The following is a 27114-nucleotide window of genomic DNA, read 5'->3' on the forward strand; positions in this document are numbered from 1 at the left end:
AAAATCTGGCCCTTCCTCCAAGATTTCTGGACATCAAGCAAACAGGCACAGCTTCACAGTGTAGAGAGTTAAAGTACACATGACAGTAGGACTGCAGACATTCCAGTATACCAGCTGCACATATATGGGACATCCACAGAGCAATTTCCAGAAACAGAATCATGGAAACTAATCCTATTTACAGATCTAACAGACTGTTTAAATGGTATGTTCAGCACTGCAGCAGTGGAAAGCTAAGTTAAACATGTTTGTAACATAGCTTAGTTTGAGAGTTTGCATACTTGGGTCACTTGTAGGTCAGCTCACTCATGAACTTCTAATCCAGCTTCAAAACTCAATGCAGATAAAAAGTCTTTTAAGTCCTCATAGATTTGGAGTAGCTCTGCATTCAATGATATCCTGTTCTTCACAGATAAAAGCCTGTACCATGATGCTGCAATTTAATCACAAATACATGTGCATGACTGAGACCATCAAACATTTACACACTTAGCTCTTACAAGTATCCATAAAAAACTCACACACTTCTTAAATTAATAACATTTATTTCCATTAAACCAAGACAATTTTTCAAAATTAATACAAGATAAAAATTCAAGGTGGTTGGCAAGGGGGAAAAAAGACAGACTGCACATAGCGTATGTTATTTTTATATGCTCAAAAATATTTTTGAATAAAACAATACTGGCACATAGAACTGGCATTTTCCCACAGAAAAAAACCAGCAGAATTCTCCCTTCTCTTCTAGTCAGTAGTTCTATGAAAACTAAACACACATACATGCAGCCTGCAACTTTCATAGCAAAATTTACCATAGGAATTTGGAACAATCCTCTATCTGAAGTCACAAAATTGTAGCAAAACACTTATTCTACTGCATTTTCATACCCAGTGGATTTTATAAGACTTCCCCTTTCAGCAAACAACAATCTGTTTTCCAGTGTTTACTGTAAGTGCTTAAAACTGCATTACTACTTGCAAACAAGCCTGAGGCATTAATAAAGCCTGATTTATTTGAAACAGATTAAAGCACTCCTGCAAAGTTACCACTCCTGCTTCAAATCAAAGCCATTGAAATCCAGTTTTGCCTGTTGGTTTCATTGGGCTCGGAACCTGCTGTAACATTAGACAAAACACACAATAAACAACATTCATTTTTAATTGTTTCAATAAAAATCTTCCACCTTGAAAGCAGTGTTTTCAAGTATTGCTATCCTAGTCTTCTAATGCCTACTGAAAATCCTCAAGAAACAAGACAAATAAAAAAGTCTGGATGGAGAGAAGAGTGCATTTAAACCATGATCCCCCTCCTTACCCCTCCCCACCCTCCCACCCAGGATCTTGCTGACTTAATTCCAAACTCACAATTTATTGTACAGCTGTGGCCTGGAATAAGCTTTCCCTGAGCGCTCTTTCTACCTGTTTCAAAAAGTCAGAATGTGTTTACTTGAATTCAACCATTATTATTGCCATTATTGCCATTTTCTTTGCTAATATGCAACGTATTTTCTAGGCAAGTTATTTTATTTGGTAGCCCTGGATTTCACACGTACACAAACTTGTATTCTATTGCTCCAAATACAGAACTTGAAAGTGCATCTGACTTCTAAACAGTATTATTCAGGCAGGTTTCAGAAAGTAACTAGACCCAAAAGATCTACATGCACAAATCTTCATAATGATACATCTCCATTGAAAGATGCAGAATTAATAGCATATCTGTTCAGAAATTTAGTGGCATAGCATCATTAAGAGACAGAACTGCTTTGCGTCCTAAGGTCTGGATATTAGAAGGGAACAAAACACTGTATTGTGCAAGAGGAATCAGATATGGAACAGGAATGGGTATTTATTTCACATCCAAGTAAAGCAAGCATTTCACGTGCAAGATGCAATAGTGCATCATAATGGCATTTATATAATCTTTGGAGGTCTAGTCTCTACCTGCTACCCACCTTCACACGAATGGGAGTTGTCTGATATACAGAAGGAAGCCTCAGAACCGCATTAAAATTTTTGCTTAAACTAGCCTAAATCACAGGTATTGTCACAGACTTTAAATGCAAATCCCCAGAGGACTGACCTAAAATGTACCATCAAATACTACACAATATAAATACACTAGGCGACTTGTGTTAATGCTGCTGACTGTATTCAGAATTCAGTAGTCTTGCTTTTCCCTTTTCAGTATTTCTAGCATACTAAAAGGCATATTTACGTCTTCCCTATAAATAAAGTTAGTCTGATAATTTAACTTTGTAGATTTATAAAATATTTTCTATGCAACTTAACACAATAGCCTAAAAAAGCAATTACATTTAAATTTAAGAAATAGTATATTTACAATTAAAATAAGTACAGACCTTATTGGATTTGCATTCATTTATCACACAAAATAATTTACAGAGCTTAAAGTAATAAATAAGTCACTGGAAAGCTTTCAGAGATGTGCATTCTCCGTATGTCAGGGTGCAGTACGGTTTCAGGAAGCAGTAATGAATTCTGGCTAAAGTTTTTTTCATCAGTCTTTATGTAGGACGGCCTTGACCAAAACGGGATTTTGACCTGGATTAAGAACACGTAAGAAATGTATGTACATTATTACTATTAGAATTTTAAATTATAGCCCAGTCAGCTCTTCAGTACAGTATTTGTTTGAAATTACTTTCACATTAGAATGTCTTCTGAGAGAAGATAGCGAAAAAAATAAATCCCTCTCCCAAAATCTATTATTGAGAAAGTTGACTTTCTGCCAGGATACCTGTACATACAAACTACATACTCATACAAAGGTACACAATCTGGAAGAACTGTGATGTTGTAGAGTCCTAGAATTGTAGAACAGTTTGGGTTGGACCTCAAAGACCATCTAGTTCCAAACCCCCTGACACAGGACTACAGAAACTAAGTCACATGCATATTTTTTTGACAGAAGTAAGACCTGTGAGGAATTTGTCTGACAACATATTTGAGGCTTCCAACCCATCCCTTAAAAGTTGGTCAGCAAGTCTGCTGTAAGCTTCAGCTCAAGAGGCTTAGCTGCTGGCCAAATTATGAGCAGTTCTAGGCTCTACACCTGCAGAGTGTGCCAGCTTCTCAGTTCATTTTTGGTTTACCCATTTAAGGTGTACAAGACTAACAGGCAGTAACATAGGTGTTTGGTGTGTGGGTGTTTTTTGGTTTTGTTTTTGGAAGCAGGCCAAAGAATATGCTAAAGAATCTTGGCTAATGCTTTTCCAGTTATCCATAATTTTGCAAAAAACTTTATCGGGAGCAGCAGTCAACATCCCAACACAGAAGCAATAAAGCTGTTCTTCCAGCACGGATACAAGAGTTTCATTCTCTTAGCTCTAATTTGACAAAGGAGGCTTTCACACCATATATGGTGTGAAAATATGGTGAAAACCATACTAAGAGACAAAATCCTCTTTAATTTGACAAAGAAAGCTTTCACACCATATATGGGTTAACCTGCTGGAGAGGATGCAGATTCAAAACAAGTATATGAAATGAGGCATGTTTTTCTGGAGACATCCATCACCTCCCCACCTGAAATCCATGTTTATTTTAAAATCTTACCTGGCATTCTTCTCAGCATTGTTTTGCCGTGCACTGACCTGCGCTGAGGCCTTTATCTGAGCTTCAAGTCTAGAATAAATGCCTCCTGCATACTGGAATACACACACACACAAAAAAAAACCCACCAGGTTTTGACATTATTCCAATTTAATCAGTGACTTTTCATAAAAATCACTATATTCAGCAGAACCTATAGCATTCCTTGTTTCATTACCACAACACAGTACTGAAAACTGTTAAACCCATCCTATTTTCCACACAGAGCTTTTTAAAGACAGTAAGTTTTAAATACTATTTTAAACTATCTTCCAAAAAAAAAAAATGCTTGGAACAAAACAAAGACTGATAAAATTCAGTTGTTGATCTTAAGTATTGAATAGATGGTATTTTCATTTGTGTTACATATTTTTGTTAATCAAGACTCACTTCAATTCTGTAAACACTACATTGTGATAGGACAAATCTTACTTCTTTGCTGTCCTTTGACTTGACTCGATCAAGGTCTCCCAGTCTCATTTTTATCAAGTGCCCTGTAATCTCAGACATTCTTCTCTGATCTGTCAGAAATAAGAAAGAATATTTAGAACAGAGGTTTTCCTTGCTACTGAATACAAAGAAAGAAGAATTAGATGCACCCTTTAGTGATATTGTATTTGTAAAATTAGCTTTCTTTTCAGCTTATATAAAAATCTTGAGCAACCAATGCTCATACATGCAATGTAGCTATAGCAGTGTTCTTGGCAGAATCCAGATTCAGCTTGAAACACTACATCAAGATCAAAATCTGTGGGAATGGTTTTCAAAACAGCAAAAATGCACAACAGTCTCAGGAAAGATTAAAAAAGGTGGAACAAATAAATAGAAGTCCAAATAATTCTAGTCAGAAAGACTGGGAAAGAAATAGAAGTGAATGTTTATCTGCACAGACAACAAATGGTACAGGGATGCAGGAAAAAATAATCACATACTTATACAGTCATCAGATGACACAACTATAATCTCTGTAGGCTATGTGCTGACATTCTAAATAAAAAACATAAACCATGCTAACAAACACTTATAACGCACTTTTTTTCTTTTTTTCCTGCAAACTTTGAACTGCTTTCCAATATTTTCCAAGACAATAGGCCCAATGCTGCCCATTTATTTTTCAATCCGTATGCAAGACTACAATATATAGTTTTATGCTGTGGATTTTCTTTCCATTTTCCTGCCACAAACATATCTTCTCCTGTAGAGCAAGTGAAATTGCTAATAAGTGCTAATCAAATCCTAAAGTAATATTTTCAAACGGAGTTCTTAGCTGTATGAACATTTATGTACACTTTGGAGGAATCTGAGATTGATGTGTGGTTTGGATATGGCTGATTACTAATGATTAGTCTAGCTGAAATCTGTTTATTTCCAAATAAGGAGCAACTATAAAAAAAACCCACCCCAAACCCTATTGCTATATCTGAGATTGAATTCAACCTAAAGGTTTCCAAGTAGCTATATTTTAAGAAAATTAAATTTTTCTTATATGAATTAATTATTTTCTTTGCATAATATTAACTTCATGAAAGCTAAACTCATGCAAGAACAGACCATCTTCTCTTTGAGCATCTTGATTGAATCTTAGTGACCTTGACGCATCCCATTTGTTCTGCTGCATACTCACGCTGGTTAGAAAAGAAAGATGTACACCATGTTATCAGTAACAGTTTACAAAAAGGGATATACTAGAATATGTTCTCAAGGACTTTGAAAATTACTTACGTGAATGGAGATGCATCTCGGGAACTTGACTGTTGAAGACAGAAAAACACATTAAATATGTTTTGAGATCAAGTTCAAAACTTAAGAGAATTCCTCATTATTCAACCCAACCAGAGAGGCTGGCATCACAGCTAGGATTTACCTTATCAGATGGCTTCTCCTTTTTCTGAACACTAGGTGAAGAAACCACCTTCTTTGGGTGCTTGTAGGATTTCTTTAATTTCTCCTTTCTCCCTGCTAATTGAAGAAATATCTACTCATATAGTCACAGATATTTCGATTTTCTCATCTACACAGCTACAAAAGAATTGTTTCTCTCTACTTCTTTACAGAGTAAATGAACAGGCTATTTCCATTTTGTTAAGCGTTGCAGGCATTGCAATAGTTTCCTGCAAAATACACTCTTGATCAACTCCGAGGACATCTCACACATGAATAGTTGCAGCTTTCCTTGTTTGTCAGTGGGTTTTGTGGCACTGAACAGTGGCGTAACTATGTATCTAAACACAGAAAAACTAGAAATGCAATTAAAATAACATTAGTTTTTATTTATTTTAAAAATGTCTAATCTTAAAGATTTGCTTACAGAAGAATTCTGCTGCCTTAAATCTCTAAATACCAGGGAGGATGACTGTAGAGACATGTAGTACCTGGTTTCCTGCATACTTCTTCTTCATCCCCCACTTCATCCTCAGTGACCTCTGAGCCAGTGGTATACTCCTCTTCTTCAGATAACAATGACTGCTGTTTCTATTCAACAGGAGTAGAATGCCACAGATTATAAGTGAGGCTTGATTCCTATTAAATAATACATTAAATCTTTCTTGAAGGAGCGGACTTCCAACGCGGCTCTGTAGCGATGTAACTGCATGCACAGTTAGGTCTGAGAACATGTTTCTCAAATGTTGAGGAAGTAATTTGAAATCTTTGCTTAGAATATTTTGGTAAGTATTTGTATTTCTGTTTCTTCCAAGTAGTCAGACATTGTAGGAGGTTGCCCCTGGAGGCAGTAGAACCTCCACCTTCAGAGATACTCAGGATTTGACTGGCTATGACCCTGAGCAAAGGTGTTATGGCTTTGAAGCTGAATCTAACTTTGAAGATGGCCCTGCTTTGAGAACAGGAGGAAATACATAAGATGACCACCAGAGATCCCTTCCAACCTGTATTATCATATGATTCAGTGTTTACTATCCAGTGCATTGCTGGCTATATTAGTTTTCTAATTAATAAGAAAGTTTGTTACAGTAGCACATGTCTGAGCTAGCCACATAATCAACTAATACAAGAAAGTACAAGTTTATGAACAGTTATATTGAGGCTTGCTGGGTCTTGCAAACTGCCTGAAATTGCTGAGACACCCAGTAATTAAATACCACAAAGCATGCATATCACAGTGCACTACAAATACATGCATTCTGCACACCTGAGCTACTTGCATTAATAATTTATTGCAAGTTGTTCTGGAATATCTGGTTGGCTTTTTTTCCTGTGAACTCACCCTAATACCTAAATTATTTTTTTTTCTTTCTACCTCTTACACATCATCATAAACTATGGGCTCCAAGATAGCAACAGATGGGGTCACAGTGAATAGTTCCTAACTGATCAGCACAGAATAATGAAAATACTAAGGAATGTGATGTTTACATTGTTTGAATACACACATATATCTTTTAAAATAAGTGATAATGACTACTTAGTAATCCATGAGAAACGATGACACTTAATATGAACTACAAGTCAAAAAGATTAGGAAACATGTTTTTGCAAGAATGGTCTTACTATAGGACACTAGGAACATCAGACTGCAACACAAATCCTCAAGAGTGACAGAGGCAAACTGCTGCTCTGTAGCATTTACATACAGAAATAGTAAATAATGTATGTAAATGATACATCCTATGCTACTGGAAGAACAACTGCCCATTCTCAGCATTTGGCTAGGCCCTCAACTCTGATAAAAGGTTTTTTTGCAATGAGGCAACTTAGACAAGCCATCAAAGAGAAGACCATCAAAAGCTGATTTTGATGATTTACATTTTGGTCAGCCTAACAAACTATTAAGAACTGATGCATGCAGTGCCAGTCCATTGTTTGTTGCCATTTATAAAAACATTTTTATTTTTATTCAGGCCAAAGTAGTACTTCACGCATACTTTATACTTTCTTGTAAAAAGCGTTGCTATACTGCAACCTCCAAATTAAAGCAAAAGAAAACATATTTTTCACCCAATTAATTAGAAAATAAGACAAAAATCAAACTTAGTTCTCTGCCAGTGCTGAGGAGCAAATATTTAAAATTATGAAGAAAATACTTTACTAACCAGCTGTAAAGTCCAGTTCTTCAGAGAAAGAAACTGTAGTCACAGAAAGAGAAAGAAAAGCATGGAAATTAATGAAGTAATAATAACTAGAACTTTAAAAATGTGAGTGGAATTCTGAAAACAGAAGTGGTATGTACAGCAATCTACACTGGTAACTCCTAGAAGGCCCACTCCCGCCTGCAACTATAAATTTTGGTGGAATGACTAACCTCAAACAGGTTATGAGCCACTGACCGATTAAATGCAGTGGAATCGGTCATGCTTTAATGTGCCTAACTTTAGCACTAAAAATATTTACAGCTGATTTTAATCTAAAAAAGCAGTCCGGTGCAGGGTGGGGATGTTATGTACCAGATGGTTATGGAGTTTAAATCCTCCTACATTTACTGCAGGAGAGCTTCTGCTCCTGTTTGAAATCCTCATGGAATCAGCAGACACTATGCTACTATCAGGATTGTTGAGTTAGCAGAAGTTCCACGAAGGGTGCAGAACTTCAAAAACATCTTTGCATGAAAGCTCTCTTTAAACCAGAGGTAGTATTATAAACAGTCTGGACTGTTGACAATCTGACAGACAAGTGATGGCATTCTGTTGACCTGACATACACGTGGTAACATACATGCATCATAGTTCTGGAAAGTAAAAACTTTCACACACTGGGGGGGAAAAAAAAAAAAACCAACCCACAAAACAAAACCAACCAACAAAACAAACCAACAAAAAAAATCCCCAACCAAAACACAACCCAAGTTACAGCTCTTGATTTATGGACTCTCTTGCAAAAGCTATGTGGACACACCCAGATACATCAGGAGGCAAAACAAAGGTAGCAATCATTTGAATATTTGCCAAGTGATGCATTTTAAAGTATGACTGGATCCTTAAATATCATCAGTTTAAGAATGGGGTGGAAAGCAGAGACATACAGAGAATTGCCTCTGTATGATACACAGAAATATTTCCAGCAGACAGTAAAAGTTTTGCCTTTTCACCAACTAGGTATTTTGCACCTACGCTAGCCTATGCTATCCTGCAATGCTCAGCAGTGCACTACTTCCTCCAAGAATGTATGGGTTTTGTTTTTATTAAAAGTTGTCTAATGAATTCTTCAAAGTACCCTTGTAAGAAACCTCATTATCAGAAAAAAGGGGGGAAAAAAATTAGCACTCACAGCATTGATTTCTCCAGTTTTGGGACCCCACGGCATATTTGGTTCTACAAGCACATCACATTCAATGCCTTTTTCATCACAGAGCCCAATGCCAGAATCACTTAAAGAGAAAGATGTGAAACGAAAGTAATTTTTTCTATTTCACAATTTTAGAATCAGTCTCTCTTTACTCATCAAATATCAAGAAAGAAAACAGACCTCCAAGTCAGCTACGTATTTTGATAAACAATCCATTAAAACATAAAGGAGTGAATGCTTATGGAGGATGAATGACTAAATGTCTGCTTGAAGCTTAAAATGAAAAAGTACTTGTTCTTTTCCCAATTTCCAACTAAGCAATCAAAAATAAGTTACCTTTAAAAGTCCTACATCCCATTTCAAAATGTAAAGAAATTAAATGTAACGTGCGCACATGTTAAATGTTGAAAGCTAAGTTATGTCAGTAACACAACATTCTTACCTATTCTCATCCTTAGTGAAAGGAACAACAATAACATCTCTATGATGAAGCAGATCATTCAATATTTTAGTAGTCTGAGATGGCAAAGCATCCCCATCTTCATTTCCTGAAGGTAAATCAACCACATGATCCCTCACTTGGCAGCCCTGCGATACACATACACAAAAGATCAAAACCTTGAGTTAATACAACAAACTGATTTCAGTAAGTACCATAACAGATTTCAACTTTTCAGTTCTTGTTTCCAAAGGTCCTAGCCTGCCCTGGGACACTTCAACAATTTACAATCCTTCTTTTGAAAGAGATGTATTTTCATAACACACTGTCACTCCCCCAACATGTATCACACACTTTTAAAAGTGAGCTAGTATTGAAGTACCTTTGGGAGGGTTGTAGGATCAAATCGAAGAACTTTTTGGTTACAACAGGGATATACTCCTGTCGCAGTCGAGCCCAGAGCACTTACTACACTTGGATAAAGAACTGGCTGCAAATGGTACTGGCAATGGGAGAATTCAGTACACAGGAAAGACTACATTAGAATAAAAAGAGAGATAATGAGAGGTAATATTAGCTACAGAAGTAAAAATTTTGCACTACAAAGAATGCATACTAGGCTTTGTTGCCACATATTTTCCAAACTGCTTTAATCCCTGCCTTGCTCCCCCACAACATGCCATCTACAGACAAATAAGTGAAAGTCAAAACATACTAACTTGGTTACATCTCGAGCAGGTCAACCAATTGACAGTCCCCCAAAGACGCCAATAAACATCCCTCCAGGATTTCAATTCCTCATGAAGGCAAATTAAGTACTCATGCACTTCCCAGGTTTTGTCTCTGAAAAAGCAAAAGGTCAAGCTGCATACAGAATCGCAACTCTGTTTTGATCCTGCCACCAGAAAGGTGAAGCAAAGGAGGAGAGCAACACTTGCTCCACTGGTGAAAAGCCTACAGAAGAGTTCAGAACAAGAAGGATACAATGTGGGACAATCATTACTAAATTCAGACCATGACAGAAGAGCCTATATTCTTCCGCAACATCCTAAACTTACTTATAACAAAGAGTTACAGCTTGATTCATCTCAAGCTCCACATCTTGCAAATTATAAACCAAGATAAATATCAAACCTTTCGGAAATCAGGAGAACCATTAAGGAGAGGAAAACCCAATACACAGAGCAGAAGAAATCAAAATATGCACATGCAAACAGTCAAACTCAGTCATATTGCAGTTTTCTGTCTTTAAAGCAATATGTTGTGCAACAGAAACAAAGTACTACCATTGTATTTTATTTTAAAAGCCAACATAATGTTACTATGTATCTGCAACACAACAGCAACTATTCAGTTGAGAATTAAAGTTTGAAAATATAAGATTGTCTTTTTGATGAATACATGTATCTGAGACTTCCAGTCTTAAAAATACAGACCTTGTTCCTTCCTGGTGATAAAATGACACGCGCTTCTTCAGAATCCAAAAGAGAATATGCAACTTGCACTGGCGCATGTTATCCTCAGAAACAGCAGATACTGTTTTCCCACAGTTTTAAGCCCTGGCCTGAACTGGTTTTTGTCATATATAATACATCTAACCCAGACTAAGTGAGCAGTACTTCCAACTGGAAATTAATTCTAGGCACCACTAGAGGACCAATAAACATAAACCTATTTTTAAATCATTAAAGATAGGCTTGTATTAGCTCATAAGCCTGAATTCATTAGTGGCCAGTGTCACTTTGCCTAGGGAACAGTAAACTGATTCTGTTTAGAAAAGCTGTCACAAGTACCACAAGGCAAATAATTAGAACCTAAATAATCCTCTGAGTAACTCTACAACCCTGCACATTTATATGCTAGGAATTGTATAGCAGCTACATACAGTCATCTTAAGTGACGTAATACAGTTAATGAATTTCATGTGGCTAATCATCAATGACCCTAAAAGGTCAGGACAGGGTCACAAGATTTGGTTCTGTTTATAGACTGTTAGGCAGAACTTAATCGACACCTTGGAATTACTGGTGGGAGGTAACACCAAATACATGTTACCTTGGGAGCTGATACTGAACAGTGTTTTGGTTGTTCCGAATGAAATAGATCTGTTGAGAAAGGTCTCCTGTTATTAATTTCCCACCATCTTCCTTAAAAGGTGCATGCGGGGAGGGAGGGAACTGCAGCTGATCACACACTGATCTTCATTAAGAAGACAATCCAGCTGTTCACAAACATGGATCAAACAGACAGATCTGAATTAACCATTTGTGCCAAACAAATCAGGCATACATATAGAATGGGTCCTGGGAGCTCCTCTTTAGAACAGAAAAGCAACTGGCAAGGTTTATTTATAGTACTTTTTAAGCAGGCTGCATATTTGATTTGACAGTACAAAGTCAGTCTAGAAAATAACTCTAGCCTTTCTTTGCTGGCAGAGATGGGTCCATCATTTAATAACAAACCTTGTAGAAATGCAGCCTTTAATTTAATTCGTCATCAGTTACATATATCTTAACACTTTTTTGATGAAAGAATTAGTGAGTATTTTCTGTTTAGGGCAGCACAACCCAAAATAGCCCTCCCAGTAATCATGGCTGTAGTTTTTCCATTTCCATTCAGCAGCAGCACCACTGAATGAGTTTCAGAAGTACAATATGGTAATCACCCCTTTTTTTCCTTTTGCTAGGTAATATAAGAAGTTGAAATGTTTCATACTGCTCTTCATGCATCTATGACTTCATTTTGTAAGGTATCTGGTAATTCCTAAACTTTTTTGTGTTTCGTAAAATCACCCAAGATCATATAGTTGAAGAAAGGTTTTTAATATATATATATTCACTACCTTATATGAACATAGACAATATTCCCATGTTGATCTATGTTGATTTTTCCTGGTACGCAAGGAATCCTTCTTTCAGTTTCTTTAGTTAGCAGCTTTTTACATAAGCAACACCTAGATTATTTAAAAAAGAAAGAAAGAAAGAAAGAAAGAAAAGAAAAGAAAAGAAAGAAATAAAGTACTGGAGTAAGAGCAGGACTTCAAAACACAGGGACTGTCCTTGCAACTGAAGCAGTAATATAAAACAGCCATACCTGTATAATGTTGCTGCATTTCCTCGAGAATCTGGATTTAGGTACTCCGGATCAAACAGTCTCTCAATCTTCTTGCAGAAAAGTTTACTATTAATGACAACAACACAGCTTATCCATTAGAAAAAACTGAAAATTGTTTTATGTATAGTGAGACTAACAATTATATTCTGATAATAAACAAAGTCACCACCTTTCTCTCAGAATCCAGCTTTTAATATGATTTTCCTTTAAACTAAACTGTTTGGGTAACTGGTTCCTGACCTGGTCATCTCTCATTTTTACACAGATGTGAAGAAAGGGATCCCTTAAATTTTTTTGCTCTATTATGTTGCTTGCCAATATAAAATGCCAACTTCTACCTTGACTAAAAGACCTTCTATAAATGAATACTTCTGTGAAATTACGCTGAACTTTTAGAATTAAAGTTATGTCTTCATCCCTACTGATTAAAATTCTTTCTTTCTTTCACCTTGCTTGTCTGTCAGTCTGCCCTCCAGTAACTGGCCCTTATCTTGACACTGACTAAGCTGGAGTCCTTATGAAATAGTACTCCATCATGTCTATTCAGCCTTCCAGCCATCCTAAATTCTACATCTAAACGTCAGAGTTCACAGGACGCTGAAGCCAAACCATTCTCTACAAATTAGGAGCATGTCATCCCGTAAAAAGTTCCTTACCCTAATCCTGGCTCCCATGTGAGAATTCATGAATAATTTGCCCATGCCACACTTCTAGTACAGCCTTTCCTTTTGATCCTTTCCTAAAAAAGCTCTTTGCTTTTGCTCATAATTTTAATACAAAATTCTGAATACAAAATTCTGAAGGAACTTCATGATATTGTGTTAAAGATACATTACATGAGAATACGAATTGTATATATGTCTCACTTGAAACCCCACAGTGTCTTAGCTGTTCTGAAAAACGATCCAAAAGCCTGACAGCACTTCAGTAGTGTATTACAGGGCAAAAAGTTACCTCTTAAATTTGTCTCTTTTGTCCTTCAGCTCTTCCAATTCATTGTGCGTGAAGAGATCAGCAATGTGTGTAACAAGATTAGCATTGATACAATTCATGTTACATGGTGTGGCTACAATAGCATTCATATTTTTGTGACAATAATGAATACATTTTTCTACCTAGGAAAAACAGAAACGTTAAAAATAATGGCAAGGAATTCTAGACAAAGCTATCTCAAAAGATGTACTAATTGCTTCTAAATTTTTATTTTTTTAAAGTCTGGTGTTTTGGAAAATATTCCATTTCAACTTAAAAATAAAAAACAAGTCTCAGATTTGTCTAAAGCAGACTCTGAATTAACATGATTCTGTGTTAGTTCATGTTCTCCTCCAAAAGGTTTCTACAGTCCAAAAAACAACTCCACAGATGTTTCATCTTCAACAAGTGGTACCTTCCAATTGCTTGTAAAAAAAGATCCATGGTACACATTATACATAGTATTGCCTGGATCTCAACTTAAACAGCTATGTTTACTGTGTATTTAATGGTGGGTCACCCCAATAACAGAACTTCTAACAAACATTTTAACTAACAAGTCAGTAGATATACAGAGCTGGAGAACCATATCCTAAGCGTGTCATTCGTGTAAAAAGGATACAAAACAAAGGTACTCATTCATTTAATAATCCTTTTTGATAAAAAAGGATCAGAAGTCAGCTACTGATGTTATTCTAGATCAGTCATCAGAAGGCAAATCCAAGATCCCACTACCACATTTAGAATTAATTTACTCTAAGTTTTCTTGCATTAAGTATTCTGCAAATATTAGATTACTGCACTGAATAAGAAAGGTGGTAAAACTCACAGAAACAGATGATGCAATGAGAAGATTTTGAAACAGCCAAATTATAACAAACAAGCTGGTAATTAACTTATGGCAGAGAATCTTTCCTTCTTTCTTAATACTTACTAATGAATCCATCTTCAAAAACTCAGAGGAAATAAGAATTGATATCACATTTGATGGTTCTAAAAGGCAAAAAAAAGGTTGTTTTTTTTTACATAAATCCTTTTGATAACTTCATATCACACCCCTCCCTCTGCATATTTAGTATCTGTTTTAAGTATTATTTGACCAGTCAACCTGTCCTTCCATCTTCCAATGTATAGAGCATTTTCCATCTTAAGAAACAAAGTTTTGATTTGTCATTTAGGTGGCCAGAGTACAATTATAACAAATCAGAATTTATAAAAACTGAACAAGGTGGCTTCATAGGGATACAATGACTAAACAATTACATAACAAGATTAACTTCCATCTGTATCCATCATACCCAGATGAGACTTCGCTTAACATAACCTTTGCACTGGAAGATCTAACTCTGTCCTCTCGGTTTATGTTTTTTAAAAATGGTAGCAAAGGCTCATCAAAAAATTAAAAACTTGCCTCAGATTCATAAAGGCAGAAGTTCTTCTACCATTGGATCAGACTGCATTGAAATTTTAGAAAATATTGCAATTGTCCCAATGGGGAGGTGAGGGGAAACAAACCAAACCCCAACAATCATCAGTATTTTAAAACTACCACTCTGTTCTTGTTCAAGTCTGAAGAATCTTTAATTTAAAACACCAGACCCCAAAATATATTAGACCTTTTTCACTGCTTCAGCTATCAAGATGTTTCCTCAAAGCTGTCAGTGTTGACAGATCAAAGACTACTGCCATACTGACCAGAGAATCTCTGTTGCAACACTTTTCTAACAAATTACAGGCTTCAGCACACCAGTCAGAAACAAAGAGACTGGGGCTGAACTTTATCAAAAACATTAGTCTTCCATTATCACAGAACATAATGAACCTACAACAAACGATCTACACACTTTCTTTTACCTAAAGTTGGCATTTCATTAGCTTCAGAATCTTTAGTGTTCCTCTTAACGTATCTTATCAACCAGTCGAAGATGTGAACGTCACAGTGCACTGAGATGTCCACCTCTTCCCAGCGCTGGGCATCCACTGACAGATACTCAGCAAAGTATTTCATTTCTGAAATCAAAAGGTCTCGAGGACACACAAAATCTTCTTTGAGGTTTTTTGCTTCGTCACACACATGGATCACCATATTTGGCCTCAAAAAGAAAACAAGCCACAAACCAAATTAGCACCATAAGCCAGTTAGAACACCAAAACCAATCAACAAAGACCTCATCTCCAAATCTGGATCACACATTGCAACACTGATGTCACTAATGGGTTTTTATTAACAGAAGCAAACCAAGTTGCAGTTATTAACTATTAATAAAAACTATTAATAGAAACTACTGTCAGATAGCATTGTCAGGTGAAGAACACAGATCCATATCCTCTGACACATAATCAGTGCAATTTAATTATTAAGAGACCAGAAAAAGAAGATTTCTAACTCCAGTCGCCAATGCAGTCACACCACTTTGTTATGGGATACTACCTGAATTACACACAGAACTTATTTGTTCTTTTCCTTTTTCATTTTCTTGAAAAAACAGGCAGAAATATATTCCTAAGTTACTGAGGCACCCAAGAACCGTAACAGCATACAACAGCAATTTTTGTGTGTAGAAATTAAAATTTGTATTGTATATTAAAACATCTATTTCTTAAGAAAAGGTCATAGCTAGAATCAGTAAATGCTGCACTACAAAAAGATGGTTACTGTTAGGTTTCAAACACACACATTATTCTGTGTGTGCTTGTATAGTATGGAAAACTGAGATGTGATAGCACAAAAAACAGTCACATGCATGGCTATTTGAATTTGTAGTAAAAATTTTCATTTGCACTTTTCATTTACAGCTTTTTTTTCTCCTGTTTTCACATAGGACAAATCTATGTTCACAGAATTTAATTTTTTTTTAATTAAAATGTTACTGAGCATCAATATTGTTTCATTCCTTTTGAAATCAGGTTATGTTTCCCATTCTCACCACAGCAGCAATCAATCACTAGGAGGAATGCTATGGTCAGATTTTAAATAAGCTAACCCTATTGCACATGAGAAATTTTTGAACTGTCACGTTTTCAGCTGAGATAAGAGTTAATTTTCTTCTTGGTAGCTGGTACAATGCTGTGTTTTGGGTTTAGTATGAAAATGATAACACGCTGAGGTTTTTAGTTGTTGCTCTGTGATGTTTATGCCAAATCAAGGACTTTTCAGTTTCTCAGACCCTGCCAGCGAGAGGGCTGGAGGGGTACAAGAACTGGGAGGGGACACAGCCAGGACAGCTGACCCAAACTAGCCAAAGGGATATTCCTTCCATACCACAGAACATCATGCTCAGTGTATAAACTGGGAGGAGTGGGGCTGGCTGGCGTGATCACTACTGGGGGACTGGCTGGGCATTGGTCAGTGGGTAGTAAACAACTGTATTGTGCATCACTTGTTTGGTTTTTTTCCTTCTGGATTTTATTCCTTTTCCCCTCTCTCGTTTTCATTATAATTGTTGTTGTTATTGCATTTTATTTCAATTATTAAATTGGTTTTATCTCAACCCACAAGTTTTACCTTTTCCCCCAGTTCTCCTCCCCATCCCACCAGGGAAGCCGGGGAAGTGAGCGAGCAGCTGCGTGGTGCTTAGTTGCCAGCTGGGGTTAAACCACAACACAAACCAACCCCTAGTATTTCTGTAGCAATGTAAGGTTTCAAAATTTCTTACAGCATTTATTCCAGCTGGTTTCTTTCCAACAGTAGAAAAATACGAGCAATCTACACAGTTTTCTTTCAGTTCTATAATCCTCTAGATAACAAACACATAAAGATCTTCTTACCCCTGTGTTTCATCAGTGCTTTCTCCACTTTTATGCACAGGACCTTTCTCGGATTCTGAAGAACAATTCCTTGTGGAGGTTGTGCTGGGCCTTCCTTAAATGCAAGGAAAAAAGGCTGCATTAGAACAAAAATGCCTGACCTTTTGCTGTCATGGTGGAGCAATGTTACACAACTAGCAACAAATCTGCTACCATAAGGGCTACTATATAATCCAAATTCCTGCTCTGAATGGCATGCACTGGAAACTCGGACCAGCGACGTGGCTGGGTTGCCCAGACACTTGGCTGCAAACCCAAACACATCCAGTCTCTATATAGAGCTGGAAGATTCATGCAGTCTTCAGCATCTCCTTCTGGGAACACAACCCATTCTTTTAGCTCTCCTTGTCTGCTTTGTGGAATGTGGGTCTTAATACTCTGTCACATCAAAACTTCTGTTTTCAGGAAGCTTTGCTGCCAGGATATAACAACTTGAGACTAACTCCGCTTCCTATCCATAATGTGTTAGCTTTGGAAATAAGTTGTCTCCAAACAGAAGCACAGAAGTCTCTTCAGGTGTGGTTTTGCTAAGTTTCTCAAACACAAGGCTTAAAGCAGCAGATTATATAAAACAAGACCAAAGAAAGCAGACCGTGAAATGCGTCTAGTCCTAGAGCTACATCACATAGCTTATCCCAGCAATAAAGGACAGCTGCGCTCTAGCTGGAATAGATTATCTTCACAAACGCACTACAAACAGTGGAACCTGGACACAAAACCCAGTGAAGTCCACGAGGTCTAGTCACCAAATCCAGAGAGTTCTGGGCAAAGGGTTAAGATAACCTCAGCACTCCAACACTGAATAACTTTTCTGACATTAATGAATTGCTGCAATCTGAAACCTCTTGATAATCTTGATTACAAATCATAAAGATCATTATCTTTTTTTTAACAATGGAAGTGCACATATCTGTCTCCCATTGATGAAAATCCATAAGGTCATGATTTTCCATGACTTCCTAGAAATCTGGGTAGGGAGTAGAGTTCCAGAAGCTCCTGCTCCCTCTCATGTAATGTAAGAGGCTGTACTCTTCTGAAGACAACTATGATAGACCTCTTCACCTTATGGCTAAATCACTATAGCAGACCACCAACAAAAATTATCTGGAAGCTCTGTACAGTTCAGAACACAGTCGTTACAACCTTCAGGAAAGCAAAGTTACTGCACCAGAGGCAGAAGAAACAAAACTTTCTCCAAAGATACAGCCTAAGGCTTCACACAGTTAAGCCTTAGTAAGGCCATAATAGAGGGAACATGGTTAATAAAAGGGGAAGATTTACTAGGCAGACCTTCGTAAAACCTTGGAAGGGGCTGGGTCAGCCACAGCCTCGAGGGCAGCCATGCCACTGCAGGCAGATGACCCCCACTAGTCCTAGGTTTTGAATGCAAGGTAAGATGACTATTTTAAAGGAAGGGCCTATACAAAAAAAAATATGGAACAGTTCTGTCTGCAAATATTAAGAAGTTTATTTTGAACATAGTGATTTATTAAAGGAAATAATGCTGATGAGAATATGCAAGACAGCCAAATTAACAGGGATGTCTGAACTTCACCATACATTTCCTCCTACCTTTTTTTTTTATCTTCCCCTCAAAGCTTATAGATCATTTGACTTCAGAAAGTTAGTAATAAATACTTTGGGTAAAAGGCTATCCTATATGCTTGTTTACTGCCATAATATGCATTCAGAGGCAAACAGCAGTTTGCCTTATAATTAGGCAAGTAATAAAAGAGTTTTTATAACTCAGCCAAACCAGAATCCAGCTCGAAATTAATTTGGTCAGATTGCTTTTTCTTGCTGTGACTCATATCTACAAATAAATCCAAACATGCTCAAAATTCTTGATCCTAACAGTAAGCAGATGTGAATAAATCCACTAGGAAGTAATTAATTAAACAACAAAAAAAATTACAAATAGGCTTTTCACAAATCTCCAATTCTGAAATATACAAGAACCTCACAAATATTAAGCAGGTGAGTTCACTCCAGCCTGAGAAAAGGTTAATTAGCCTGATTTCATACCAACAAATTACATATCAACAGGAAAAATCATTTATCCAAACTTGCAGAGAAAGCAGAGAAAAACCTCAAGCTAGGACCTTGCAGTAGGCAACGTTAGGGTACTTAACTGCATTAATACTTACTACATGTGTTACATTGTTAAAAAGAAAACATGCACTAATTGTCTAAAAAGTTCTATAAGCAGAGTTAGCTTGTTAACTGCTTACTGGGAAGCTACTAATCTTACAAGTAGTCATCTGTGGGTGCAAGAAGCATTTATTCCACACCATGCACGTAACAAGTACATAATTGAAAGCTGACTGGAAGCATTTTCAATCTAGATACTACATATACACTTTTCAAATATCACCTCTTGATTAAAATTATTAAAAACAACTTATTCATTCTCCAGCAAAGGTCAAACAGCTGTTTTCCTTATGCAAAGAGAACAGTGACTAGAAGACTGCATAATAACAGAGAACATATTGTTTAAACACGTCTTCCTAACACAGAAATTTATTACTGAAGTGAATTTCACATGCAATACATTTACCAAGTCCTACAAGGCACTGAAGACATCTCAGTCTACAATGAAAGTCAGAGAATAACTATCGCACAGTTAGTTACAACTTCATAGAGGAGAAGTACTTAAGGAAATGTCAACAATATTTAATTGTGCTGTGATTGAAATACAACTGTTAGGACTGGCCCTCCTCTGCCAAATTACTGGGACACATAATTGAGGAAGACACTCTACATGCCATTGCAAGACTGTCTTGCATCAAAAAGTAGCTACACTACACTCCAACTCCTATGTAGCCATCTCGCCATTGAGCAGCATGGCAAACAGGGCTTTTAGCTGGGAGGTTAAGGGTCTGACCTCAGGGAATCACCTTCTCAGCTTGCTGCAGCTCTTCTACACAAACCTTTCTAGTTATTTTTACAGCACAGCTCAGTGAGATTGCAAATGGCTCTAGGTTTAACAGTACAACACTGGGGATAGAAAACCAGAGAGGAATTCCTCTCCCCACCAAGAAATCCTAAACAGAGGATTCAGCTTAAGGATTTATGCCTTTTGGAAGGACAAGCTATTAAAAATGCCCAAACAAACATTGACTTCTCATCTAAACTAACTGGAAGTAGCTTCACATAAGCATTATATTGAAACTTAACTTTGTCTTCCAAAAGATGAACAACTACTATTCCTGGGTGGACTTACCACTCAGGGCAGAAAAGCATGCACATACTGATTATAATCAAAGCCAATATATTTCAGAATGACTGAAAACATACCAGTTACAGTAACGGAATCCTGCCCAATAGCAGGCTCCTGACACTCTGTCTGTGTATCAAGCAAGGAGGATTTGATGTACGTAGCTAAAGTTTCCACAGGACTCCCACCAGCGGCCATCAGGGGGTTATACTGGTTGTCAACAGGTGAACTTCCACTGCCTTTTAGTTCATCAAACCTTTTTGCACACTGTCACAAAATGTAATGATACAACAATGAAGCAGTAGCTTTCAGTACATTTTTAATAACTGTAATTTGAGACAGATAGTGTATTTCATATATCTTTTGCATGTGAAGTTACAGATATTAAACTTGTAATGCTTCCTATTTAGTAGTATCAGGAAAGTACATAAATATTCAGTAAAATAAGTAAGGTTTACCATAATTAAATACTCTAATAGAAAAAGTAAGATAGAACCTGTTTCAACTTCTTTTTCCTTAAAAACTGTGATTTTAAGCCTGAACTGCAAAAACAGAAGTTATGGGGAGAGTTTAAATTCTCATTTTGTAGCTAGTTCTTTTACCATAAACATTGTCAAATATTATTAAAAACAGCTATAGTAACTGGTTCATAATTATTACATGACTTCCCGTTCAATTCGAACAAAAGGGACTGGCAATTTCCACTGCAATTCTATTAACTTGCCATTCCTTGTTTTGATTAACTAGAAAGTTTTATCATTTTGTTAATTTGTAGTGATACAATGACAATTATGAGTTTAGTTCGGAGGAATCCCACGCACAGGTAATTTACACATACAAGTAAATCTACTTAACTCTACAGGTGATTCTCCTGTGACACAGCTCATCAGGCTCCATTCAAGCAGCTGTATTTATCTATTTATTTAGGACTGAGCTAACTGACATTGCTGCATGCCACCTGCCCCTTTGGGAGAGGTGCACACAGTGACATCCTTCTGATATTAACGTAGCATCTCAAATTTGTAACCATGCCAGTCTACTATATACAACAGATACATGAACACACAGCTATAATTTACTTAGTTGCCTTAAACATGGATTCCGCATATTTGAGACACTTTGGTTTTTTTTAAACAGAGTAATCAGACATGTACTAATCAATCATATAATCTTAATTAATATGAGAGTGCTCACCAATACTTTTATAATTATTTTATTTGCTTAATGTGCACAATACTGTCTGCAAATTGAAAGGTATACAGTAGAAAACACCCCCCACCAAATGCTTTGCCAAGCACTTAAAAGGCAGTAATATTCCACAGAAGCTTCTACTCCCAATCATTCACTTTCATGTTCTAAATACAAGGTTACAGTGATGCCCAATAGCAATGTGAGCTGACACATTTGATTAAGTTTGCAAGAAAGTGAAGAATGCTGGCTTGTTTTCTTCCAGCTTTGCTGAATCACAAGGGCAAAAGGCATTTTCTTCTCTTAGCTTAATGCCCCTCAGGAATGAAAAATTCAAAATTCTTTTTTTAAAAATGTAAGCATTTCAACAGGAAATTCAGCAATCCAGAAAGATTAAAAGTATATGGAGGCACTAGGTTCTTCCAACTCCGACCAAGTAAAGAAAAATCTACATCTTGTAGAACCATACAAGAGGCAAGTGCACTCTTAACTACCCCATGGAGATCCGTAACTCACACTTCTTTACAAGTGCAATGACAACCATAGAAAGTTACCATGTACGCTACAATCTACGTGTGGTTAGTTGGTACTACCATCCTTTCCATTAGAATCTTAGCTATGTAATTTGAAATATGTTAGCACAACTACCTTTTGTATTCCGCTTTTTAATTTTTAATTTCCAGTAATATTTTCCTTATTCTATATTAGTTCTAATGAAATAAAAAAGGAGAATGTATTTCTTAATCTCAGTGTTCAGATTTTGTAGAAACAGGGTTTTTTCAATCTCCTGATCATTTAACATTCAGTTCTTTAGGTATAAATTACTTCAGACAAAAAAAATCCTTTAACTTCAGTTTCCCTCCCTCACCCAAATATGTTTTCTCCTTCATAAAGTACTGCTTAAAGTATATGAATTCTTTTTAGTAAATTCACCTCTTTGGATGTATATCCTGGAACTAGCCTTGCCACACTGTCCCAGTTGATAGGCTGAGGAACACCAATGAGGGAACACAGGATCATATCCAAAACCATTTGATTGTTGTCATACGGAAAGTTATTGTTTTCTGAAAATCCACGACTCATCTTTGGCTACTTAAGCCTAGAAGAGAAAACATTATTAGCCGGTCTCACTGCACAGTTTGCTAAAGCTTGGTCTGCATTAACTGCAGCACTCCATAAATTACTACGGGCAATGTCTATCACAGTATTACAGTGAAGTACTAATGCTTTATTTGACAAAACTTACATATTCATGTCTGCATCCTCAAAACCCTGGGGGGAGGAGCAGATGTGCAAAACACACCAAAACCAACTCAGCAGCAGCAGGCACTACCCACAGTTTCTTTCAGCTGTCCGTTTCCAGGAGGGATTCACACCCCTGAGCCCTCCAATACAAAAAAAAACGGCCTCCCACAAACTCAGAATAAACAGCCTAAGCTACAGAGGGCCATTTTAATGTAAATTTACTTAAATTCAAATACACTTATTTGTTCCCCCAAACTTTCAGCGGCTCAACTTTGGTCTCCTCTTGCTCTGCCTATTTGTTTCGCACACCTGACTTCCACTACACAGGAGCCAACCAAGGCACCCAGCTAACGGCCATCAATAATACTTTGGAGCCCCACCTGGATGTCTTCCAGCTCTCATCCTGAAGACTCGAGTTTTGAGGTGTCCTAAGGCACTCCTAACTCCTGATTAGCTGGGATGATCAGGGCCAAAAAACCTTGTTCTTTCACTTTCAAGCTGAACACCAGAACAAAGCATGTAAGGACAGCAGTGAATACCTTAAAAAAAAGGCAGTTCTTCTAATTTGAAAATTAGTGGGGTTTTTTTCTTTTTCCAAATGGATTTTTTATGTGTAGCACCAGGGAACACAGTACGAGTTCAAAGTATTGTTTCAGCATATGTTGGGAGAAAACTGCAGGCATTAATCAAGACTTCCATATTTGAGTAACGCACAGCAGAAGAGCTTTGTAAGGACTCATATTTGGAATGCACTTTGGATCTTTTCTGAAGTACCTTACACCGATCACATAAATCACAGAACTTAAAAGTTACATTAAAAAAATTGAGTTATAAAGCAAGGATTACAGAAAAGTTCAGAGAAAACACACTTAGATGGTAGCAGAACTAACTCATCACTTGTTACTAAAAGCATACTACACACAGATGTTGCCTTTGCATCACCCTTTTTCTAAAAAAAGATGCTTCAAATATACAAAATAGCACTGATTTTGTTTCTGACTCTAGAAGCTATTCCAGCACTTGTTTGTTTTGTTGGTAGAAACAGAAATCACAGCTGCAAGTAACTGTCAGCTTTCATCTCCTGAAAAGATCAGCTGACTGAAACCATCAGAAAGAGAAAACTCAGAACCCACCAAGACAATTCTTAGGTTTCCTATACTCATGAGATTTCAAAAAGAAGAACAGGAAAAAAAGCGCCACGAACAAAACACAGAAGTCCAATAGAAAGTGTCATACCTTTTGAACATCTAAATTAAATCTATTGCAAAGCATGCGAAATAGCCATTTTTAAAGGACAAAGATCCTTCACAGCCAGTATGAGCCCAAACTTTCCAACTCAGATAGATGCCTCTACGAGTTAAAGGTAGATCAGTTCCTGCAGGCATGGAGTCGTTGGAGTCCTTGGAGTCCTTCACCCTCACCCTGACAGCACTATCAAGTGGCCCGCTGTGGTAATTCTGTGGTGGAGACTTCTCACTGTCAGCGCACAGCCAAATGTCAGTATCAATTATATTCAAGCCACTGAATATCCACCATCTCCACTGTCATGAAAAGAAATAACCGGGCCAGAACACATCAGCACCAGTGGCAAACCAGCCTGGGTGGTTATAAAATACAAAACTGACTTCTTGTGCTACCTTAGATGCACATAGCAGCTGGTTTAAAAAAGTCTGAAGGACATAAGTAAATGAGAGAGTATTGGAATCCTCTGGTCTTGCACCATAAAATATGCTTAATGAAATTCACATTACTAGCAATGTCAATATTCCATAAGCCATCATTTTAAGGACTATTTCTGTGGTATGATTAAGTCTATAATTTAAAGGAAAAAATGCTGAGTACTTTGCTGGTAACAAGTTTATGTATGCATCAGCATTGTGGACCATGAAGCAACTCGACCATGAAAGGATGACAGGTACGCTAAAATGTAATGAGATGTTCAGAGAGAAAGAAGCCTCTGTCTCTCAAATATTTTTTATTTGCTTATTCTTACATTAAAACACAGTTTTATGTATGCTGGTTACTGCAAAGATAAAGCGGCATATTAACTACAAGCATAAAGAAGTTAAGTTTTCTTCTTTCTGTTCTCGAAAGAGCATGGGACTCCTCTTTGTGGTTTTATACATGACATTTTAACATTTGCCTTTTTGTCCTTTAGCAAATCCTGACAGAAGTATAGTTAAAGACACATGCAAGACTGTCTCGTGCAAGAATGGTGTGCTCCATAAGAGCAGCAACATAAAGCCTGTAATAAATTGTACCGTCAAGAAACAGAAGGCAACTTCTACAGATTCTCTCCAGTTTGTTCCTGCAAGTAAAGCTCAGTTAACTCCTTCCTCAACTATGCAAACTGGAGGAGGGGGAAGTTTAATTATTTAATTTTGACAAAGTCATTTGATATGCTTCATATGGAGAGATATGTGACTAGGATTTTTTGCTAATACTTAAAATTCTAAAGTAAGGGGTGTAAGCGATTCCCAACACTTTAATATTTCATAAAACTGGTATGATTAAATAAAGAGTTAAATCACTCCGCAGGAAGTTGGTATATATTGCAGGAGTTCACCGCCTCATATAAGGCTGATTTTTTTTTTTAAATTATTTAAAGGAAAGAATCCATCTAAACCTGAAGAACTGCTCTCCCCTCCCACGTGCATAACCTATGGGAAGGTAAAGATGGTGGGGGGTGAGCGCGGGGTCTCCTGAGGGACCCTCAAACGCAAGGAAGGGACGGTGCAGGGCGAGGCGGGAAGAGAAAGAACAGCAACTTGGCTTGCGGTTTGCTTTGCCCGCGTACTAGTCAAAATAAAAACTAAACCCAGGTAATAAAATAACAAAAAAAGAAAAACCGTTCCCAGTTTTCTGGGGCAAGATCCTACAAGTGCGAGCAGCTTCCTCACGCAGCGCCGGCCCGCTGCGGGGCCCTCGACAACGGGGCCCCCGCCAGCCACCCCAGCCCCCCCCGGCGGAGACGCCCCGCAGCCGCCGGGCTGCCCTCCCGGGGCCGCAGGACGCTGTCCGGGACGCGCCAGGGCGGGGGTTACCTGGCGGGCCCCTAGGCGAGGGGCACGGCGGCGCGGCGGGACGGGCAGCGGCTGCTCCTCCTCAAGGCGCGGCCGCCGGGGCAGGCGGCGGGAGGGCGGCGGCGCCGCTCCCCTGAGGGGACGAACGGCACGCGGGGCGGCGCGGAGCCCGGGAGCAGCCCGGCACGGCCCGGTCGCTGCCAGCAAGGCCCCACAGCGGAGCCGCCCCGGGGCTGCTCGGCGCGGCGGGACCCGCGGGCAGCCCCGTCCGCCGCCAGCCACCGCGCCCGAAGCGCGGGAGACGGGCTCCCTCACACGCCGGCGCCACCCGGCCCCACCCTCTCCGTGAGCGGGGAGCGCCGCGAGGGGGGCGCCAGCCGCCAATCGGCGCCGGGCGGGGGGCGTAGCCCCGCCCCCTCGCGCCAGGGAGAGCCAATGGGGCGGCCGGAGGGCGGGGCTGCGGCCGCCCGGGCAGTGCGGGAGCGCCGGGGCGCCGTCTTGCGGCGGCCGTGCCCCGGCCCGCCCCGCCTTGTCGCAGTGCAGCGGCGGCGCCCCTCCCGCCGCGCGCCCCGCGTCCCGTAGCCTAGCAACGCGCCGCCCCGGCCCGGGGGCGGTACCGGCCCGCCACGCCAGGCTGCGCCTCCGCCTCGTCACGGAGCGACCCTCTAGACCACAAATGATGTCACGCCCAGCTCAGCTGAGCTCAGTATGACGTCACACCAACCCTTCCCGCTGCTGCCGGCACCCACAGCCAGCCAAGCCCGCTTACCCCAGCACCCCACCGCAATCACTCAGAAAATAACTGGAGAAACTCGGGTTTTTCCTCCATAAAACCCCACGCCGCCATTCATTCCGCCATTACCCCGCAGAACGGTACCCGGAGGGCTAAGCCTGGGCAGCCCTCGCACGTGAAGGCCCTGTCACCTGCCCAAGTAACACCGCAGGAACGAGAACGATACAAGCACAGCAAATCAATTAAGCAAGGGCTTGTGTTAAAACACTTGAGTAAAGGCTGTGCTCTACCCACAAAAAAATGCTGACTAAAGCTACAGAGCCTGAATTTAAGCTTTTCCCAGGTTTTCATCTAAATATTTGACACATCAGTAGCTCTAACAGCAGTAACAGAACATGGACTTGGACCTAATCACACAGAACAGCCCAAGCGCCCCACAGCCCTTCCTTCAAGGCTCCGCTCAAACCAGAGCTATGCTGCAAAAGGTCAGACAGTCCCAGTCCTGCCACATCATCCCTCATCG

General features: G+C 38.7%; 1 protein-coding gene across 8 annotated transcripts; it reads right to left on the reverse strand.

Moving 5' to 3' along the window:
- Nucleotides 1-506: 506 nt before the first annotated feature.
- Nucleotides 507-26198, reverse strand: SANBR (SANT and BTB domain regulator of CSR). 8 transcript variants are annotated; one of them, XM_056357573.1, is made up of 21 exons: nt 25880-26198; nt 22524-22689; nt 20483-20669; nt 17147-17240; nt 15233-15471; nt 14313-14371; nt 13361-13521; nt 12386-12472; nt 12135-12245; nt 10012-10135; nt 9675-9827; nt 9296-9441; nt 8836-8935; nt 7665-7697; nt 5988-6087; nt 5480-5574; nt 5338-5366; nt 5167-5240; nt 4048-4136; nt 3580-3671; nt 508-2565 (listed from the first exon to the last, which is right to left on the reverse strand). In XM_056357573.1, exons 2-21 carry the CDS (start codon nt 22671-22673, stop codon nt 2529-2531), a joined length of 2160 nt encoding a protein of 719 aa, XP_056213548.1. In that variant the 5' UTR covers nt 22674-22689; nt 25880-26198; the 3' UTR covers nt 508-2528. The 8 variants fall into 8 exon arrangements, with proteins under 8 accessions (XP_056213552.1, XP_056213550.1, XP_056213553.1 ...); XM_056357581.1 differs by lacking the exon at nt 20483-20669 and adding an exon at nt 23216-23333 and having other exon boundaries at nt 17147-17236; XM_056357579.1 differs by lacking the exon at nt 20483-20669 and adding an exon at nt 23216-23333.
- Nucleotides 26199-27114: the final 916 nt, after the last annotated feature.

Source organism: Falco biarmicus, chromosome 12 (assembly GCF_023638135.1).
Source record: "Falco biarmicus isolate bFalBia1 chromosome 12, bFalBia1.pri, whole genome shotgun sequence".
NCBI lineage: Eukaryota > Metazoa > Chordata > Aves > Falconiformes > Falconidae > Falco > Falco biarmicus.

Bases quoted from the DNA above. Each gene is read 5' to 3' on its own strand.
- SANBR (XM_056357573.1), bottom strand. From the start codon at position 22,673: ATGAGTCGTGGATTTTCAGAAAACAATAACTTTCCGTATGACAACAAT. The intron at 14,372-15,232 runs GTAAAAGAAAGT...TTTGCCTTTTAG, and splicing joins TAATGAAATGCCAACTTTAG to AACCATCAAATGTGATATCA. The intron at 5,241-5,337 runs GTAAGTAATTTT...TTTTCTAACCAG, and splicing joins CGAGATGCATCTCCATTCAC to CGTGAGTATGCAGCAGAACA.